The 21,483-nt window shown below is 45.4% G+C and overlaps 8 protein-coding genes across 8 annotated transcripts in view; 2 read left to right on the forward strand and 6 right to left on the reverse strand.

The window, feature by feature from the left end:
• pdm3 (pou domain motif 3) overlaps positions 1-21,483 on the forward strand; it is a 73,297-nt gene that overhangs the window by 19,750 nt on the left and 32,064 nt on the right. Inside the window, exon 2 of the mRNA XM_017149260.3 lies at positions 1,395-2,176. Coding sequence (XP_017004749.3) covers positions 1,433-2,176 — 744 coding nt within the window. The 5' untranslated portion in view covers positions 1,395-1,432. The remainder of the gene's footprint in view (positions 1-1,394; positions 2,177-21,483) is intronic.
• On the forward strand, positions 13,694-14,634 carry LOC108062547 (uncharacterized). The gene has a single exon (XM_017149267.3). It carries the CDS (start codon positions 13,783-13,785, stop codon positions 14,632-14,634), a length of 852 nt encoding a protein of 283 aa, XP_017004756.2. The 5' UTR covers positions 13,694-13,782.
• On the reverse strand, positions 14,637-16,043 carry spaw (spacewatch). Its single transcript, XM_017149265.3, has one exon. It carries the CDS (start codon positions 15,894-15,896, stop codon positions 14,664-14,666), a length of 1,233 nt encoding a protein of 410 aa, XP_017004754.2. The 5' UTR covers positions 15,897-16,043; the 3' UTR covers positions 14,637-14,663.
• Positions 16,177-17,197, reverse strand: hubl (hug-bell). The gene has a single exon (XM_017149275.3). The coding sequence runs from the start codon at positions 17,051-17,053 to the stop codon at positions 16,181-16,183; it is 873 nt and encodes a 290-aa protein (XP_017004764.2). The 5' UTR covers positions 17,054-17,197; the 3' UTR covers positions 16,177-16,180.
• On the reverse strand, positions 17,210-18,017 carry whip (whipple). The gene has a single exon (XM_017149274.3). It carries the CDS (start codon positions 17,820-17,822, stop codon positions 17,358-17,360), a length of 465 nt encoding a protein of 154 aa, XP_017004763.2. The 5' UTR covers positions 17,823-18,017; the 3' UTR covers positions 17,210-17,357.
• On the reverse strand, positions 18,168-19,182 carry swif (swift-tuttle). The gene has a single exon (XM_017149268.3). The coding sequence runs from the start codon at positions 19,180-19,182 to the stop codon at positions 18,352-18,354; it is 831 nt and encodes a 276-aa protein (XP_017004757.2). The 3' UTR covers positions 18,168-18,351.
• cola (comas sola) lies at positions 19,290-20,177 on the reverse strand. The gene has a single exon (XM_017149269.3). The coding sequence runs from the start codon at positions 20,073-20,075 to the stop codon at positions 19,290-19,292; it is 786 nt and encodes a 261-aa protein (XP_017004758.2). The 5' UTR covers positions 20,076-20,177.
• On the reverse strand, positions 20,274-21,287 carry boly (borrelly). The gene has a single exon (XM_017149270.3). It carries the CDS (start codon positions 21,112-21,114, stop codon positions 20,344-20,346), a length of 771 nt encoding a protein of 256 aa, XP_017004759.2. The 5' UTR covers positions 21,115-21,287; the 3' UTR covers positions 20,274-20,343.

Raw genomic sequence — 21,483 nt, forward strand, 5'->3', positions numbered from 1 at the left:
TCTTGTATGCAGGAAAAACTTTCTTGCCAGACACGTTCGCCACATTCTCCTGCCCCGCACACTTTTTGGTCAGTTGTCCCTCTTCGGGTATAAATTATAATGCAGAGTAGGTGTAAAATTTTCGATTACGAATGTGCAGACCACCCAACGGATCCATCCTCATTCCAAAGGACTTGGATCTCCCTGTGCAGAAACCACCCGTATGCTTCGGCTTTTGTGTCCATCAAGCCGGAAGCCACACAGAAAGAAATACAAATTGAAATTATTTTTCAGATTAGGAATTATTTATGCAAGAAATTTTTAATCCCTCATTATTTTAAAATTGTATTATTTAATTCTTAGGATTCCTGTGAGTCACGAAATATATATGTATAGGCTAGTGTATTTTTATACCGTATTAAGAACTAAATATTTTCAGGTCTTCAGCTTACTTATTTATTTTGTCTTCAGAGATTTAATTCTCTTTATGAAATGTTGAATATTTAAATAAAATTATTTTTCAGTGTAATTTTCTCCTCACAATTCCGGCGGTAAAAGTCGTTCGTTGTCCGGTGCAGAACGTCGTGGCCTGGCAAGGACTTGGCCGAAGAACGCCGGTTACGTTTTGCATTTGCAAAATTATGCGGCAAGTGTGGGTTGTCCGGCTCACCTCCTTTCGGTCCCCTCCTCGATTCTTAGCCCCCTTATTGTTGTTTGTGCGTTGTTGCCGTGGTCAACCGACGGGCAACAGGGATAATTAATGAAATTAATGCGCCTTGGTATGGGTTTTAAGTGCACAATATATTTTCGATAAATGTAAATTCTAAATTATGATGGCCCCAGCGGCCAGGCGTGGTAGAAAGAGTTCAAGGTGAGGGTTTGAACAGCCAGACGACATTTGATATTTAAGGGGTAAAAAGGAGTAATATATCAGATAATTGCAAGCTTTGCATTTCTGAATTTGATTTCTCTTACTCTTTAAGTTTATAGATTGTTTGAAATATGTTACTTTGGAAAATGCTTTAAATTATGATGGGACCAGCGGACATACGACATTTGATATTTATCTATTATCAGATAAACTTTGCATTTCTGAGTGAAAACACACTCTTAGTGTTTTCAGATAACAACGGGTAGTAAAAGAATGAAATACGGTCGGAATATGGGTTTTGACAGCGACAAATATTATTTTAAATGATGTTGCGCTCTTGAAACGTCATTTTTTTGTAACCTATTTTGAGATCAGATAGTACAGAATTGTACGAAGTCTCTTTAAAAGTATCATTTGTTGCTTACCGTGTTATTACAGCCTTTAAATCTTTTCTTGTTAATATTTTCGAGTCTGCCCCATTATAGGCTTAATATTTAATGCACCCGGTGGTACCTAATCCCCTCTTTTGTCTTGTCCATTGCAGGAGTGGCCCAGGATGCGAGCGGGTCAGTGACACGTGACATGGCCGAGGGCTGCGAGGACTCCGCCGGTGCCGCTGAATCCACGACGTCACAGTCACAGTACACAACGACGCTAGACAAGATGCTGGGCACGGTGCTGCCATGTGAGGCGGCCATTGGGGCGACACCCGGCGGCAGCGGCAGCAGCAGCAGCAACAGCAGCAGCAACATCGGCGGCAACACCGGCAGCAACAACGGCAGCAACATTGTGAAGCGCGAGTTTTGCGATGGTAGCCTGATGCCTGGTGCCGGGGCAAGTGTTAACAATAATAATGCCAGCGCCACCAACAATAACAACAACAATAACAACAGTAGTAGCAACAATAACAATACCAAAATGCAGGCAATGATATGCAACAAGAGCAGCAACAGCACCAGCTCCTCCTCCTCATCGTCGTCCTGCTCCTCATCCTCGTCATCCTCCAGCTCGGCCACCAGCACCCTGACCAGCTGCACCACCGCCGCCGTGGTGCCCTCCAATTGCTCCACGAATGCCAACAAGTCGCCGGTCTCCCCCTACTCGCAGAGCCTGGGCATGGCCATCGGCAACATAGGCGCGGGGGCGGGCAGTAGTCCGCTGCGGGAGGCCAGTCCGCTGCCCAGCAGCCGCTCGCCGCTGAACGCCATCGCCAGCAGCCTGATTGCCGTCAAGTCACCGTGCAGCGGAGCGGCGCCCGCCTCGCCGCCGTCGGCTTCCTCCAACAGCTCGTCGCACGTCCTGGCGCTCAACATCAAAACCGAGTCGGTGAGTCGAACAGAATCGCTGAATTCATACATTACCCATTTCAAACTGAGCAACTGCTGCACTTGCGGTCAAAGTAATAGCATTGTCTATATTAGCACAAAATTAAAAAAAACGATTATTATTAATCTTTACAATAAAATTAGAGATTTTTATTTCAATTATTACAAATAAAATATACTTACATCTAAAAATATTAATAGTAATTTAGTCATTTAAATTAACCTTTATTAGCTTTCAAATCGGAATTATTTTCTTTAAATTAAATTTAAACTAAGTACCTAAAACTTAAAACTTTTATTTCTATAGATATTTAATTTAATAAGTTCTATAACCCTTACAAAATAATATCTTAAAATCAATAAATAGTAAATTTAAAGAAGTCTTGCAAGGGCTATTACTTTGACCGCAAGTGTAGGTCCCACAAGGGATAGGTTATAATATACCCCTGCGATCAGTGCTGCCATCGCTTAGCTTGAAAAACAGGACAGATAAGCCACAAAAAACAGGGAAAAAAAGGACAAAAAATTTAAAAAAAGGACAAAAAAAAGGACAAAAGTAAATGCGCCTCCATTTTTCTGTTTTTACCAATGGGTAATATATTTACTTAGTATAAATGGATTTTAAATAAAATTCAATTATGTAATGATCTACTGCTCCCGACTCACAACCTTCTTTGTTTGATCATTTTACCATGGTAAATTTTTGTGCGTATACGTAATAATCTAAAATTATTAAAATAATAAAAGCATTTCAAGTAACTATATTGGTAATACAAAAAAATTTAATCTGCGTCAAACCCGAATAAGAGTCGTTGAAATTTTTTTCTGACAAAAAAGCAGAGAGTAAAAATTGAGAAATTTTTAAAGTGTTTTCCTCTTTTTTTTGCTACAGAAAAAATCGTACCATAAAGAAAATCCATCGACTGCTTTACGTCTCTTTAATAATTTGTAAAAAAAATTATTTTTTAAGAGCCGAACTATAAAAATGATGGTTAGAAAGGCATTTTAGCATATAAAAACAGGTTTATACACTTTCGACTAGCAAAAATAACACTCAAAACCTTATTTTTGAAAAAAGGACAGATTTCCGGATAGGGGATGTTTGAAATTTTTTCCGGATAAAGCCGTTAAAAAAAGGACAGATCTGTCCGGAAAAAGGACAAAATGGCAGCACTGCCTGCGATTAGCGTGATACGCTTGGCAGCAAGAAGCTCACGCTCTTGTCTCTGGTTTCGTCAATAAATACATGCGAGTTGCGATTCCCGGCCCCTCGTGACTCACGTGCCACCCTCACATCGCCAAATTGATTTCTTGTGCGCATTTAATTAGCATGCCGGGTTCGGGCGACGGATCATTAATTAGTCGCCGCTTTGGACCCGCCTAATCAGTGCGATCGGCCGGCGGCCGCAGAATGTTGCAACCTGGCCAATCAAGGGCAAATCCGCGGCACAGAACTCAATCTCTGGCCCCAGGCCGTCCCGTCTCTCTCGGTCGCAGTCGTGCTCTAGAATCGCCAAAACAACAAAGCCAACAACAAGAACGAAAAACTTTGACTTCGAGCGCGGTCAAAATATTTTTGTCCCAATTTTAATGACCATAAAAAACCGATTGCAGAAGGGAAAAAACTTTTGTGCAATTGTCAGCAATAAATAAAAATTTCGCATGTCCTCGTTGGTTCGCAGCTTGGTTTTGTTTTTTAGCTTTTTATTGGCTCTTGAGTTTTTGTGTTGCTTGTTGCCTTGTGGCACATAGTTTAGCGGCGAATCAGCCAACTACAGCCGGAGCAAGAACAACAAACGATCTGCTGATCAATGCGAGTTCTATTTCAAGTTTATTTTCGCCTAATTCCTGCTGCCATTAGACTTTGGGCGATTGTTGTCGTTGCTCGTAAAATTGACTAAATTATGAGTTTGGAAAATAGAGGGATCAGAATTCAGAGTTCTTGGAGCTGAAGAAGTGTGTCAAACGTATTGAAAACAAACAGTAATTCGGCGGATTACCAGTTTATTTTCCCATGGTAACCCAGGATCTCTAAAATTGGTGCATAACTATACAAAATATATTTTCCTTACTCCATTTTCTTTGTGCCTCTTAGCCTATGCCCTCAATAAATAAAAAATCAAAGCACGCTTGGCATATCAACTTACCATATCCAATATGGTGTTTGTAATTTAGCCATTAAAATTCCCAATTAAATTCGAACGTTTACCGATTGTTGACCCAATTCTAGTGGCAAATCAATTCGCTCCATGGTCTCAAGTATCTCTTCGACCGCATTTTGTGGCATTTGGGCCGCTTTGTCTCTGTCGGAGTCGCAGTATCCGTCGAATGCGATCCACTCTAATGACACAATCAGCTCACACGATACAGCACGCACACTCAGAGCCACCGAGATACTACTTACCTCCTCCGCCGCCTGCTGAAAAAAACTAACAAAATGCTGTAAAAAGCAATTAATAAAAAAATAAAGCAATCAAAATATAGAAAAAGGAAAAAATGGAAAAGTGCATAAAATTTATGTGCATGCAGTCAAATGAGTAATCGACTGCGACGGAGAGACAAGCGGCAACAAAGCCGCAACATTTATTGAAAATTAAGCAAAAAATAAAGAAAAAAGCTCGCAAGCTCAAAGGCAGCAAATAATAAGCGCGAAATAATCAGCACACACACTCGAACGGCGATTGAGGAAAAATGTGTGTACATGAGAAATAAATTGTCTATTGGCAGCGCCAAACAAGAAAATCCAGGTGCAATAAAAATCGAATTAGAGGCCAGAGGAAAAAATAAAGTTATAAGTACGATCTATTGAAAATTAATGTGCCAAAGGAAATCAATGAAACGAATTAACACACTTTCTTTTGGAGGCTTATGCAGGTATGGCAAAGGAGTTATTGACTGAGCTAAGAAAATGTTCTTTGAATAGAAAACATAAACAGGTTCTATTTACAATTTTTAGGAACTTTAATCATATCCATTATTTTTAGAGGTACACAGATACTCCTTAATTTGAGGTATATTAAAAATAAATATTTAAATTAAATAGGCAACAAGCCAGTGGGACCACGATTAAATATTTTTACTCCACCTTGATTGAAAACCTATAATAATATCCTCAAATACTCTACCCCAAGCGGACTTGACTTGTCCCGAGATATATTACATCTAATTACGAGGCCCGATCTGAGCGGACCCATTGACTACGCAGCTGTACCCAGTTTTAGTTTTATATTTCTTTTTTTTTTTGGGCCAAGGCGGCAGCTCTTGAAAGCCGGCTAGCCAACCCGCTGGGTGACTCATGGGCGTCTAATGAGCCGCAGTCCGTCGGCCAAGCCTTTGGCCTTTGGTCGCCAGCTGGTGAAAGTCGAGCACGGATGTGGCTCTAATGCGAGCGCTGCTAATTATAAGCTGATCACAAATTGCACTCCTTCTGGCCGAGAAGAGCAGCGTCGCGCATGCGCAATGAACCGCGGGTTCTAAGAGCGTGTTACACATGTACGTGCGTGCCAAGCGGATTTGATTTTTATTTGCCTGTGCCTGCTCACTCTTGTGGGTGTTTTTATCCTCCTCCGGCCCCCTCGGTGTCATCGTGAAGATCGTAATAATGATGATGACGACGACGACGACGATGGCCAACCGGTTTCTGCATTCTGCTTAAATGTTGCAAATACCCGAGCGGGATTATCCGGGCCTGGGATATTCAGTGCACCGAGAGGCGGCCAGAAAACCTGGCCTGGTTCTTGCTCCAATGTTCTTGGCCCTGGTTATCGTACGCCCAGCTGTGTTGCATGTAAATCGTTTGTAATTAGTTGAAAGTCTTGACGCGTAAATGCAACACAGCAAAAAGGCAGGGAACGAAATATTAAAGAGGAGCGGGCAATAATTGCTTATTAAATGAATGTTCTGTGCAAAAATTTTTATGACTAACCACGTGAGCGCTAAATTGACTGCAAATGAGCCAAAGATGATGGCCCATTGTCGGCACCAAAAGGGGAGGGGCGAGGATGGGGGTAATTTAAATGGTGGATGCATTGATAAATGGCCGTGTCTTGTCTTTTAAGCGGTTCGGTTTTAGATTCGTGGCATAAAAAAACTTTTCACACATTGCTCCCCTCATTTGAGTCGGCCCATAAAGTTCCCTGCTAACTGCTCACCACAAATGCACTCCCGAAATTCTTTCGCCAAGACAACAACCCAAATTCCTCTGCAGACATTTTTTGTTCGTTCGTCTTTCGTCGAAATTAATTCAAAATTAATTGCAAATAAATTACCAAGCAATTTGTGTGTCGGCCCGGTTGTTTGCGGCTTTCGTCTCAGCGCCAGCTGCATGCAACATTGAAATTGTCAGAGAGTTTAAGTATAAATTAATTATATTGCCAGTAAGTTCAGCTTATGCACGTCCACGTAATGCCAATAATCGCCAGGCGACTTCGGGCCAATGTAATAAGTATCTGGCAAGTTGATTTTGACGTTGTCTGGCTCTAACTACCCCCGGCCACTTGCCTTAATTTCGTTTCATTTACGCAAAAAGCGAGTGAAAAAAATAACAAACTGCAAATGGCAAATTGCCTTCGTCTTAATTATGGTGGTATTAAAAAATTATTAACAATGTGCCTGACGTTGTGCGGACGGACAACAACATGAACGGGTAACTATTACGGTTACTGTTGTCGCTGTCGTGGTTTTCAATATCATAAATAATAAGGTAATTTCTATTGCGTGATAATGGACTTGATTGGTACATTGTGTAAATATAAACATGGAACTTTATTAACTTTATTAAATTGTAAGCCACTCCTTAAACAATTTATTTCTGCAATAATTTCTTTAGAATAAAGATAACAAAATCTGGAATTCTATTTTTATTGATTTTTTGATAGCCTGGAAAAGATCTCTGGATGATTCATGTGTCTTTGCATCTAGGAAATCCGCTAACATATGAATCACAGTCAGTGGCCTCTTTTGACTCCCACCTTCCGCTCTCTTGACCTTTCCTTAGTCATATGCCAGATGGCTCCGAAAATAGTTCCACATCTCGATTGACCCCACATCTGCACTTAGCCATCGATGGGATCCGGCTGGATGGCAGCTGGGCAAAGGGATCGGGCACCCAGTCAGGGTTAATAATTAGCGAAACGCGATTTGGGCCAACTGGCCTCCATGGGAGAAAATATAAAAGCCATGCCCACTGGCCATGTGAGCGGAGAGCTCTGCAGATCGGGCTGCCACTGAGGCTGCAAGGAGTTTGGCATTAAAATAAATTTAATATAGCCGCCGCCGTCGAAGCCGGTTGGCCCAAAGCTCTAAGTCTGAGCCTGAGCCTGAACTTGGCTCTGAGTCTCTCATAATTTGCGGGGGGAACTGTGACTTGGACGAGGCTGCAGCCATAGCCGCCGGATCGAACCCGAACCCGAACTCGAAACTGAAACTGAGACACTCCACTCTGCCTCCAGTTGGCTTCAATTAAACCTGTGTGTGGCTGTGTGTGTGTGTGCGCAATAGTTAAAGCCAAAAATAGCATTTAAACTCATTAATTTAACGCGTGATTATGACCATGTTTGTAAGAGTACAACTTCGACTCGGACTCGGGTTCGTGGCTGTGGCTGAGGCTTCGACTTGCCTGCTGGAAGTCGAGTCCGGAGTATGAAAAACGTTGCCAAAAGGCATAATATTTGTTGCTTGTGTTATTGTTACCGCTCGCTGTTATTGTTGCTTTTGCTGTTGGTTTTGGCATTTATTTTGCGCTTCTTTTGCGGCTAAAGTGCTCAAAACGTTGGCTAGGCCACCGAGAGAGGAGCGTGTCTCGGTTTTCGGCTCTCGGATTGGCCGGATCGCTTCGCATCGCATTGTTGATGTTTTATGCATCAGCGGGACAATTCAGGCGACACTGGCAAAAAAAAATTCCATTTTAAATAGATTTTTAAAATATTATAATAGAGCCCTAAAGAAATTAGTGCATTAAACGATACTCAAGCTATTATAAAATAGATGTATTTATTTTCTTTTTGATTTTTATAATCCTAATGTAAATTTATTCAGGTTAATCTATTAATATAGGAGTTTAGGTCACATTCTTAAACTTAGCGTCCTAAGAAGTCCTAGGTTCAATACCTAATGAGTGCAAATGAATTGGAATGCTAAGTATACTAAAAAAAAATCACTAAAAATAGTTAAATTGTATAATTTTCTATTCTATAAATTAGGTTTGGATTTCATTTTAAGAATTTTTTTAGCCTTATAGATTTTCTTTCCGTGCATTTCTTTGAATGCGTCACAAATTAAATGCACATTCGCTCTGGCTGTAGGAAAAACCCACTGGACAAGCTGAAAAACCGAAAACATAAAAAGATGCCACAATTGCGATAATTTTTCTATTTGTTAGCATTGCGTTTTGGCCCCAAAAGAAATTGGCCATGAGCAGACATACCTTTATGGCTTCACCGAGCGGGAGAGCATTAATTTTTTTATGTGCTCATTGTGGGGCCAAGTCCAAGTGCAAGTCCAAGTCGGAGACCAGATCCAGAGTCGAACTCAAACTCGAACTCTTACCGGGTTGTTTATTTAGCCCAGCCATGCAAAGGAGGCCGGGAGTGGAAGGAGGAGCCAGTCTCCTCCACTTGATAATTGCAATGAAATTGCATTCTACTTCCATTTAGCCAAAGGCGCTAATTCGTTTATTATGAGCTCTTCTGGTGGAGGAGGAAGACGAAGGGGAAGTGGTTGGGCGGCCGAGATCCATTCCGCAGATGGCATAGAAAATTTCCAAGAAAAATGCATAATTTTCCACTCTATGCATTGGGTGTGGCATAGATAATAAAAATAGAAATAACAATGGCAGGAACAAGTTTTGTGGCCGATTTTGTTTGTTTAATGAGTGCGCCTGGTGGGTGGGTAAGTATCCAACCTGAAGTAAAATGGAAAACTTGGCCACTCTTACCCATTTACCACAAAACATTCCATTTAATAAACCACTGACTTTACTGAGTAATTAGTCAATTCCCTAATTGCAACTTATATGCATGTAAAAAAAAAAGGTAAAGAAAAGGGAAAAGGACTTTTGAAAACTTTGTTTGGTGTCATCGGTGGTCTTCTCTGTTGGTGCTTTATTATTGGCACTGCCAATTAAGTGAAATTTATGTGCTTCAATAAGTTATGAGTGCCGCAGCTGACATATGCGACACAGTTGGAAAAAAGCAGGGGGCGTGGCCAACGCCCCTCCTCCTCCACAAGCCAAAAACATTGACGCAAAACTTTCGGCCCGAAAGGACAACGGAAATGTGGTTCTGCTGGTGAGCGCGACACATGTCGCTAAGGTAAAATAGTTATTAGTAAATATATTCAGCACTTTATTTGCATACCCTGCACCCCCGCGAGTGCACACATTCCGGGGTGTATTACACATACGCCGGGTTGTCCGCCAAACGAGCTCGTCTGAGGGTAACTAATGAAACAATTGACGTGCTGGGAGTCGGTGCCCTGCAAAGCCACAGCCAAAGCGAAAGCCAAAGCCGGTTGATACCCGAACCGAACAGTAGTTGACTGCAATAATTATTCAAGCGCCAAGAACAACAGGCGTTACGACAGGTGCAGGAGCAACGCCGACAGGAGCAACGCCGACAGGAGCAACATCCACAGGAGCAGCAGCAGTTGCTGGATAGATGGCTATTATGCGCCCAACTTAACCTGTTTTAGTAATTAATTTGGGTATTGTATGTTTTAATTAGTTTAGAAGGCAACGGCCAACAGGAGACTGATGACAGTAAATTGAGGGAATATTTTGGTGATTGGTTATTGACCCCATTTGTCAGGCGAAGGGGTTGTAATCTGCAGTATCGACCATAGACACTACCAAGTCATTGCAAATAACTCAATCCTAAAGATACATTTTATTTGGTTTATAAAACCTATCCTTATTTAAATGAATTTTTGATTTAAACAAAATATCTATCCATTTTTATACAAATTTTGTAGTTCACTCCCAAGATTTCTTTCTAACGACCTGGCACTCATCCCTTTAGGCCTTCGATTACACACCCCCAACATTACAGAACATATTCCGGCTAATTACCGACTCCTGCCGCACTAGTCGCGACCTGACTTCTGCCTTCGGGGGCGGTCAAAACATATTTCCAAGTCCGGCTAAATACATTTTTAATTATGATTTTGCGTTAATAATTATGACCTAAGCTAACGGCGGCTACAAAACGAGTTGCAAGTGGATGTCGTGCCGATGTTGCTGCTGCAGCTCGTAGCTCACAGCTCATGGAAAATGGCCCGTAATGGCCTACGATACCCAGCGGAGTCGTCGAATGGCTTAAATTAATAATTACGCGAAAGGCAAAAGGCGCAGGCCACGAGTCAGTGGCGACTTGCAGGCGTCCTCGCCGTTTGCTGTTTGCATGCAAGTGAAAATAATTAATGCACTTAATGTGTAATTATTTCAATTAAACGATACCCTCCTCGTTCTGAAACACACCATCATCGCTACGAGTCGATCCTGTTTTCCACAAATCGGGTGGGGCTGGCATTAAGGTCGGCCTAATTGGCATTTCGTTGGCCGATCATCGCCGATAGTCGCCAAATGAGCAGAAGTATCAATCTGCAGATCAGAAACCCGTTCTTGACGCGACTTAACTTAATTATGCTAATGTCGTGCGAGTGGCAGTTTACTGGGCAGTAAATTTCCGTGAATTTATATCGACGGCCAATTGGCTTATGGTCCAATAGAGCCAAGCACTTAGCCCAGTCGCTAATTGTCGCCGGGTGTTAACAAACTGATTACCAGCGTTTCCCAATCATAAGTTGCTGTATACTTTGCATGACTTATGCTCCCCACCTGCGAAATTGACAGCATAATTTAGCGCATGTCGTGTTGTTTTAGCGGCTAAAGCTGCGTTTATTTCCCCTTCCTTTGGACTTTCTTAATTCGGTCGCAATTATACTGCGATTAGAAAGTTTTCGTCCGCTCGACAGCCTATTGATATACGAATGCCGTCTAATATTTTTCTGCATGTGCAAATTCGGGGCTAATGGCATATTTGTTTATTATGGCCATTTGGCGAATTACGCTCGCAGCTCCCACTTCCTCTCATTCGTTCTCTCGTCGGAGCACTCAAGTCTACCAGGCGGACAGAAATGAAGGTATTATTTTTACTTAAATAGCTCCTAGCTCCCAAATCTCTCGGCTTTCTCCGCCGCAAATGGAGAACAGGGCACCCCACGCACTCACGAGCCAAGAAAACTGCGACTGAGAGCAGTTGGCTTTGGGACATTCCAGAGAAAATACTTTTGGGTGTTGGCGAGAATGAGAAATGGAGAGTAATTTAGGCCAGGAATTTAAAGTGCGAATTAGTGGAGGCAGGGAAAGGGTGGGGTATCTTATCTGGAAAAAGTATAAAATATACTTATTCTATAACATAAGCGAATAAAATATTTTTAACAATATTTTAAAATTTATATTGAACATTGAAGGTAATTAATAGATAAACAATTATTTTTACAGTTTTAATATTTTACAGTTTCAATATTTTGATTTATTAAAACACTGATAATTAAAAAACAGATAATAATAAAATAAAAAGTAGTACAAATAGATTATTTTTAGTTTCTACATTAAATTATAAATATTCATTTTATTCTTACATACTTAATTGCACAGATTAACTGCCCAGTAAATCACATTTTCCGTAATTTCTGACGAATGCAGAAAGCATAAAAATTATCTCAAATCATAGTAATATAATTAGTTGCAGCAGCTCACATACAGACAACAATCTCTGGGCAAATAATATTTTCCCTACGCCCTTCAGTGCGGACAATTTGATTATGCCATGTCCAGCAGCTATTTTAGATTTGATTTTTCTGCACGTTTTTCAGTTTTCAGCTCTCGCAGCTTGATGTTTTTGTTCGCAGCCAAACCCCTTTTTCACTCGTTGAGTATTTTTCATATTTTAATTTAAATTAGAGGGCAACACCCACTAAGCCACTCAGCGGATGACGATGGCGATGCGATGATGATGGCAGCTGCAGACGGAAAGTGGAAAGCTGTTCGTAACTCAGTCAGACACTCGCTCCGAGCTTAACGCGCTGATGTATGCTAATGAGCCGGCATTGTCGCCGTATCCGTCTGGGTCTCCATACCCTTGCTCCTGCTCCTGCTCCCGCTCCTGATCCTTCTACGGCCCTAACTTGATTGCCGGAGGAGGAGCTGCAGCCGGAGCGCTTCCATAAATATGCATAATGCAATTAACAGCCAAATGTAATTGCAAGCCAGAACAAGGAGCAAAAAATAAAAACGAGTAAAGTATAAAAACAAGTAAGGAGACTGGCATTAGCAGCCGACAAACCACCCGCATGGCAGTCACTGTCCCGTCACATCACATCACATCACTTCACATCACTCGGTGATACATGACAGTCGCTCCGCTTCCTTGGCTTTGCATATGCCCGACTTTTCCGACTTTCCCGGACTGGCCAACCTGTTCCCTCGCACATTTAATTAGGCTATTAAACAATTGCAGAACGCATGTTGGCCTGGGCCGTCGTCCCCAACCCGTTTTGCAACTCGCTCTGTCCTCGCAGTTCCGCCTCTATCCAACCCGAACCGAATCGAATCGAATGGAATCGAATAGCTTCGAATCTGCCCGCGAATCTGTGCCAAATTTCGCATAGGCACTGCCAGCAATTTAAGGCCGAAACGAAAAACCGACAAAACTGAATAACCGTTGCGTGCCTAGGCCCAGTCAGCCTCTTTAGCTTTTGGCTTTGCAACTGTCTCTGCACTTGAAAAAAATTAGTAATCAGAAGGTCTTTAAATGTATTTAAATACTGCTGTCCATTGGGACAAACATGTGAGCATAGAAAGCATTAAACAAATAACTAAACAAATATTCTTATTTAAATAAAATATAATGTTCAATTTAGTTCAGTTATAAATCACAATTTGCATATTACCAGCTCCTTTAAATGACATCAAATAATCTTTGTTATTGTTAAACTTAAAGCATTGTGCGCATTGGATATCTGATAGATAGATATTATCTATCTAAAAAAAGCCTTTAATAAAATAAATAAAATATAAATCTTGATTATGGAAGGCCAAATAGTTTCTAGGATGTCCTCTATTTCTTAAAGGGTAAAAATGTAAAAACCTATATTTTTTTAACTTTCTTCCTTAACATTACCAACTCTTTTTTTCCTAGTGTTTCTTAGCCTTTTGCTCCATCTATTTGCGGGTATGGCCAACTCCGCTGGCTTCAGTTGACTTGGCCTGGCTGATTGGGCGCGCGTTGTTTTGCATTTCCAGGCCAGAAACGGCGGCTGCGTAATAAAATGCATTTTAATTTGGCTAAATGTTCAATTAAATTTAAACATGCGCAGTCCGCTGTTTGCAATTTTGTGTTGCCTGTCGCCGCAGCGTTGAAGTTGAGTTGCAGGCGAAGTGAATGTGTGCGACAGGACCCTCTGCCGAATTTCACCAGTTTTTCCCCAGCAGGCCACGGGCCACATTTCGGCTAGGTAAATATTTTGAATCCACCGTTCCGCCATTAAAAAAAAAAAAACCAGAAAAAATTGACAAAATTCCGATTTTAATACAAGAAGTTTTGGCAAATGTTTTGGCCCACCCTGTTGAGGGGCTTCAGCTCCCGCCAGAGCAGTTCGTCCGGTTCCAGTAAGCCACCAAAGCCCCCGACGCCTCCATCGCCTCCTCCACCTTCTAAGACGCCTCCTGCTCCTGCTGGTAAAAAAGAATGCAAGATCCGGACGCACTGCATTCCGGCCGCCTTCTGCGCCGAGTCGGATAGGTTCAAGTCCATGTGGGATCCGCCCAAGAACCTGCCGCCGCCGTATCCCTTTGTGGTCCAACGATCCAACGATCTGTGCTGCGAGCCCAACTGCACCAAGCCGCTGCCCTCGTTCGACGAGTTGTACTACCGACCCTCTTGCAAGGACGGTCCCTTCCAGCGCCACTGGGTGGAGTGTCCCAAGTTCATGATCCGCCAGAAGAAGATCTGCGCCTACGACAAGCTGGAGGCTCTCGATCCCGCTCGTCGGGTGGCCAAGCGGCGCGAACGGACGGCCCTCAGCCCGCTGGCCAAAGGACCCTGTCCGATTTTCGCTCCCTTGGCGCGTTGCGTTCCCGGACGTCGTCCGCCCAGATGCCATGCGGCCAAGACGCCCTCCTGCTGCCGCAAGCTCTGCGCCCCGATGCCCTGTTGGTCCGAGTGCAAGCAGCCCGAGTTGGCCAAGCGACCGCATCGCCCCCGCGAATGCGAGTGCCGATTCCCCCTCAGCCTCTGTGAGGCGGAGCGGGGTCGTCAGTGGGTCAAGATCCACGGCGAGAATCACGTCTGTCCCAGTGCCATCAGGAAGGCCAAGAAGGCGAGGAAGGACAAGCTCAAGAAGGAGAAGAACCAGAAAAAGAAGGGAAAGAAGGGCTCGAAGGACAAGACTAAGAAATAAAATTCAAGTTTAATTTTTTGTGTATATTTTCACTCAGTTTCGGCCTCTAGAATGGTGGCTTTGTACTTGCTTTTGCCCGACTCCAGATCTTCTAAGGCCTGTTTGAGAGCCATTCGCATCAGTAGACGTGATTCGGGTTCCGAGAGCTGGGCAGAAACCGTGTAGCCTGTGTTGTCCAAATGATTAGTGATTGTAAGGGATTCCTGGCTAAAAGGCTGCTCTTCACTTGTCTCGGAGCTCGGGCTTTTAGTAGGCTCATTGACCGGAACTTCGATGGTCCTGAAGGGCCTGTAGGTGTGAATGTGTTCCTTGGGCTGCATGTCCTGCCTGTCAGTCGTTTTGGGAGGACTCTCAGTGGTTTTTGAGGGACTCGGTTCTCGGCTATCGCCAGCAGATAGGATCTGGAGTAGTGGTGTATCCTCCGACTCTTTAGCTATCACAGAAGTATCTATTTCTTCCAAGCCAGATTGATCGGACATCGAAGTGGTAAACTCAGAATTTGATTTATCTTCTTGATCCAAGTTCTTTGCAACATCCAAAGGCTGATTAGATACCTTCTCATGATCCAGTTTCTTCGCTTCACTTTGGTTGAGTGCCAAAGAGGCCATTTCTGGGTCCGAGCTAACTTTATCCATGGTATTCTCAGATTGCCCCGTGACAGTGCCAACCAAAGTGGATTCCTCTGGATAGAGAGTGCTTAGAAGAAGGGAAATCTGTCCAAGTTCCTGCATCATAAAGTCCACATTCTCCCGCACGCAAGTAAGAGAGTTTCGTTCAAAGCTGGCAAAGGATTCTTGGGAGTCTTGATTGAGCTGTTCCCTCCGTGAACGCATTCTCTCAAACTGCAGATCCTCCTGAATTCCCGAATGATCGTCCTCGGAGTAGAACAGTTTATCCTCCTCTGGTTTCTCCTCCAACTTCAAATACGGATCCTCAACCTCGGTGGGCCCGGGCATTCCGGCCAATTGCTCCACGTCCAGTTCGTTATTTTTCCAGCCCCAAGAGGCTGTGATATCATCATAAGCCTCCTGTTTTCGCTCTTCATAGTGATGGTTCTTTTCCCTCACATTCGGCCATACAAACAAGTGACTTGTGTGCTCCACTGGCTCAGCCTTTTCGAATTTCTTCAGATTATTTTGGGTTTCGTCGAGGCTAAAGGTGGTATCCGAGTTGTCCGCCAGGTGGCGTAGGATATACATGGGTCTCTTGGTGGAGCGGAGGACACTGCGCGTGAAACCGCTGAGCACCGACAGGCGAGACATGTTTGAATTTCGAACGAGTCCTAGAAGTTAGTGTTCCGAAAGGGGAGTGTCGAAGAAGTGAGGTATCATCAGGCGAATGCCCACTGACAGCTTTGCTGGCTGAATAGCCGATTGCTGAGATTGAGGTAGAGTAGGAAAAGCCATCATCACCAGAAATCATAAACTAAAAACCTTAAAGGTAGATTTATGATTTCTGCTGATGGGATTTTCCCTACCCTACTGTGGGCTTTGTTGGCATATCTGATACATAAGCTGTTTCAGAGATCCCAGCAGAGATCACAGGATTATGCACCGCGTGGAGAGCAGGGCCAGATGCTAATGTTGTGCTTGGCCAGGTGGTTGGCCCTGCGGATCTGCTCGCAAAGGGACACCTTCCGCAGGCACTCGCATTCGGGTGGCCGTTGTGGAATCGAGGCCGGATCCTCCTGGACGCACTCCGAGTAGCTGGGGAATGGGCACTTGATCTTGTCGCATTCGGTGGGGTAGGGAAGGGCATTGCAGTCGGGCGGCACTCGGGAGGTTCGGCAGCAGGGCATCCGGATGCGAGTGCAGCCCTTGGACTTCTTGTTCAGGCACTTGAAGCGCTTCTCCTCGTGCTCCGCCAGGCAGGCGGATCGCGGGCAGAGGGGCAGGTCGCGGCGCATCACCTGGGGCGGAATGGCGTCGCACCAGCAGCAAACCCGCTTGGGAATCATCCGGGGGCAGCACTCCCACCAGGTGCGCTGGTAGTCGCGGCACTTGTCAGAGGGTTTGTAGTACAGCACGTCGAAGCGGACGTCGTCGCACTGCGGACAGCACTCCTTGGGGTAGTGCCACATGGTCTCCGGCCGCTGGAGCTCCTTGTCCTTGTAGCTCTCCCACATGGAGACGAAGCGCTCGCTTTTCTTCCTCGACTTTTGGCAAGGATTCTCCGCGATCCGAGTGTTCACGCAGCAGGGATAGCGAGGATGCGAACAGCCCTGTTCGCTGCAAGGACGAACTGGTGGGTCCGTGGGGCTGCACTTCCTCACCGTCTTGCAGCTTATCTCCCGGCTCTCCGGACACGAATTCCCCTCTCTGGAGGCCAACAAGGCGTTAAGGTGAATAATCCTACTGGAAGCCTCGAGCGCCAAAATGCCGGGCTTGAGCACAATTCTCTTGGCCCAAAAGCTGAGCATGGCTGCTGAACTTAAATTTGAGTTCCTTCTCGAAGAGGGAGTGTTGGCCAAAACGTATGCTTAGTTGTGAGGTTGAGTGTTAAATAGCGGGTTTCTCATAGAGGTGATTTTCCAAAAACCTTGATAGAAAAGACAAAAATATCTGAACACGAGACATCTTTAATACGTCGAATGGGGGGCAGTCTTGGGCACATGCTGCCACTCTCAGTCGCAACTCAGTCAGAACACTGAAGATCAAAGTGTTGTGGCTGAGCTGCGAATGAACTTGGCATCAGGAGGTCGAAGAGCATCCCTGTGTGTTCGGTTAATAGCAGTCCCGATACAGCTTTTGGCGATCGAAGGCAAGGGTTTGTTGGGTAAAGGATTTCTTCTGACCCTGGAAAATGCCGGCGAATGGAGCTGAGTAACGTCCGCTTCCCAGTTGCTTCCAGTCCTCCAAACCCCTCGATTTGTTGGGAAAGACGGCTTGATTTCTCGAGAAGCTCAGACGTCGCGGTTCGATGGCCTCGCGCTGGAATCTCTGGCCAATGCTCGTGATGCTGCCCATCGGCTGCCACTTTGCTGCGGTGTTCGTCTGTTTGGCTTGGGGAGGCGCTGGGCAAGCAGCTGGCTTCAAGTAGGCCATGGTGGCTTCACTCCTGGGCAAAGGACTCAGCACCTTGTCCACGCACTGCGACTGATTTCGCACCACCGGCTGGGCGCGGGAGTAGCGGACCAGGAGCTTGGTCAAGCGCTCCGCACACATCGTGGCCAAAACGGAGGTAGCCATGATCCTAGATCCTCTGCAGTTCAGTTCTCTCTGGCTCCTTCGGCTGCTTGATATCCCTGTGTGCTTGGGGTCTGCTCGGTTCTGTTCTGTTCGGAAATGTCTAAAGGGAAACGTTCGATTTGGAAGCCTGTTGCTTGATTAAAAATGGGACACAACGAAATGAACGATTCATTATATGGATGACTGTCGCGGCAATGCTGTCTGGGTTTTTTAAACGAAAAAGTTAGTAAAATTTTCGAAAACTATATTATTTATTTTTTCTGATTTCATTTTAATATATCCAATTATAAAATTTTTAGATCTAAGAAAATACAGATATGTATTTTTCATTAATTTAGTATTCTTTATTTTAAATACAAAAGTTGTTTTCATTGATTGCTATTATTTTCTTAGGTTTTCCATGATTTTGGTTTTGAGGAACTTGGCCCAAAAACCTGCCTTCTGGAGAAATGCAATGGCTACAAGTGATGTTCATATTGCATCAATTGCTTTGATCTAGAAGGCAGATTCTCTAGCTTGGAGTACCATATTAGCACGTGAATTTGAGGTTTAACCTTTCGATCCTACTTTTTTCCCGAAAAGCTAAGCACATTGGGGCGGGCTCCTTGCATCGGCACTCGGTTTTCCGCAGTGGTCTCGTCCATCTTCTGATCTCCGAAAACGAGGGATACGGAGCCCGTAACTTGGCGCAAATGGCGGGTCTCCAGGGTCTGCGACAACGAGGATCGCAACGAGCCGGCTTACAGCAGGGCCAAAAGAGCTTCGGGCACTCGCAATTGGGATCCCGCTCCCAATCGCCAGTTTCACACAGTCGCCTCAGTCGCTTGTAGGGTACTCCGCAAACCTCTGGGCAGGGATCCTTCACGCGATACTGGACCTCGGGCGGATGGATGCCGTCCAGGCAGCACACCTTCTTCAGGCGCTGCTTAACCGGCGGACACTCCACCCAGGTGCGCTGGTAGCAACGGCACTTGTTCGACGGATGGTAGTAGATCGCATCGAAGCGGGGCAGTTTGTCCTTGCAGAAGGGCTGCTCCTCCGTCTGGCAGGGTGGCTCCCACATCGAGCGGAAGGGCTCTTCAACAGGCTTATATTCTTTGGGTCGCGTTATTGCTGCGCAGGGATCTTTGGCCGCCGACCGAAGGACACAGCACTTGCCCTCCTGCTGCTCATTCTGCTCCAGGAATTTCTCACGAGGCAATTCGCGAGTCAGCACTTCCTTGGCCCCTTTGCATTGGCCACCAGGAACATGATGGCACTTGGGGTCCACGTGTTGGCATTGCGGGTCCGGAAATCTGGGCACTTTGCAGGCGAAACTCCTTAAACCTTGCCTGCAAATGAGGCGAAGTGCTGACTGCATCCTCAAAATTTTGGGTGAATTTCGAAAGGGCCTGCTAACTTTTCAGTAGTGAAATTGTGATTGGGAAGGCTGGGTAAACTTGGTCATCTTAATAGAGCATATTCCCGTCAAAATGGAAAGCGCATCCGAGATCTGTAGGGAGAGTATCCCATGAAGGGCTTGGTGCAGGCTCTACGCGATTTGTTCCACCGGCGGTAAACGTTCCACATGTCGCACTTACCGCCCACCAGACAGGCGCACTCAGACCGGCAGAATTGAGGTATCAAATGGCGACAAGACTCCGAGAAACTGGGCATTGGAGCCGTCTTTTTGCAGCAGTCTAAGGACCTGCGACCTTTCTTGCACTTCGGCGGACGACGGCCCACTTTGCAACCGGGTGGCTTGACCGACTTGCAGAAGACGCTCATCTGGAAGAGATGCTTGTCTATGGCCGTGAGCGGTGGCTCCTGTGGCGGTCGAATGCGGCGTTTCATCGGGGGATACATTTCCGGATCGGGACAGCAGGTGTCCTTGGGTCGCAGCCACAACAGTGGACACTCGGGCCAAGTGCGTTGGTATCGGCGGTGCTTGTCCGACGGCTTGTAGTGATCAATGTCGTGGCGGATCAGCTTCAGGAAGCAGTCGGGATCGAACTCAGGCTTGCTCCGTTGATAGATCTCCCGCAGATACTGGGGATACTGCTTCTCGCCAAAGGAGGGTTTCTCGTAGCACTTGGTGGGCTGATAGTCGAGTGGACAGAACCATTTGTCCGCCTTGCAGGCGGTGGTCTCCTTGTCGCGCATTTTGCAGCATTCGCCGGAGCTGGCATCGTAGTTTCCCCAGTTGTACCAGCGACTGGTGACCAGGATCCTGGGAATCGGTGCTCGGTGCAGGCGCAGCTTCGAGGCGATCATGGTGCCGGGATTTCCTTGTTTTCGTGGATTTTCGGAAATTCCGAATTTTGAAAGACATCGGCCGAAAAGGTGCTGTTCCAAATTTTAACTGGCGATGCGAAGATTTGACACGCCAGCCAAAGGACTCCCGAGAATGGCTCATTTACCCTCCCTAAAAAATCTAACAATTAAATATCACTATGATGAGATAAAGCCACATACTTCCTATTCTATTGTTTATTCGAAACTGAGGGATGGCCAGCCGGTAAATGCAGAACGACCTTGGCAACTAAGACTTCTTCATGCGGTAGTAGTTCCACACCACGCACATGGGCGGCTGGTTGATGCAGAAGCAGTGGGTGGGCGGGACATCGGGCAGCGGATCCGTCTGGCACTCCGAGAAGCTGGGGTACTTCGTCCGGCGGCGAATGCAATCGCTATGGGGTCGTCCTGGCCGGCAGCCCTTCGAGCTGACCTGCTTGCAGAAGGGCAGCTTGAACCTGGGGCAGGAGCTGGCCACCGGCTTGGGGCGGCAGAGCCCTAGTCCCAGGCTCTCGCTGCCATCGGGGCAGACCTTCGACTCCTTGAGCGGCGGCGTTCGACGGGCCCGTCGCAGGAAGTTCGGCGGACGGCAGCGGCAGACCGCCTTCCGCTTCCGCTCCTCCAGCTCGCACTCGCACCAGGTGCGCTGGTACTTGCGGCTCAGCTTGTCGGTGGGCTTGTAGAGGGTGAGGTCTGTCGGTGGGTAGGAACTCGCACAGGGATCTGCGGTGCACCGCTTTCGCGAGTCGATGAAGGCCGGCACATTGAACTCGGGATCGGAGCGACACTTGTACTCCGAGCGACGCATCGCAATCCAGCAGATGTCCTTCACGGGCACCTTGGTCCTGTCCTGCGGCTTCTTCTTCTTCAGATCCCTCCGCTCGCCGGCCATCCGGGGCACACCATTTGTGTACGGATCGAACAGCGTCTCCATGCCGCGCATCTGGTTGGCCGTCACTGCTAATCCACTCCTCATCGCGGCCGGTGCTCGGGAAAGCGTCTTCTTCGCCAGCATCATATTGATATAATTAAGCCGAAATCAATCTATCGACTTAATTAGGTTGCAAAGGTGTCGTACACACTGAAAGAATTTGGTATTGGATTAAAAATAAAGAACAAATATGGGAGTCACTGCGAAATTTTCATTTTGAGTGTCGTTACGGATACGGATTTGTTTATCGAATGTCGACCTGTGAAATGAAATTCATGGATTGCTGAAACTGGTTGGTTTTAATAATTTAATAACCAGTCGATATATTACAATTACTTAGATAATTTTGAGTAATGTTTTTGAATTTATAGTACACAATTATTTTTGAGAACTATTTTTCGTTTACAAAAAAAAAATTATTAAATTAAAAACTAAGATTTTTACTAAGCTTGCGGC

The sequence above is a fragment of the Drosophila takahashii genome, chromosome 2R (assembly GCF_030179915.1).
Source record: "Drosophila takahashii strain IR98-3 E-12201 chromosome 2R, DtakHiC1v2, whole genome shotgun sequence".
NCBI classification, from domain to species: domain Eukaryota; kingdom Metazoa; phylum Arthropoda; class Insecta; order Diptera; family Drosophilidae; genus Drosophila; species Drosophila takahashii.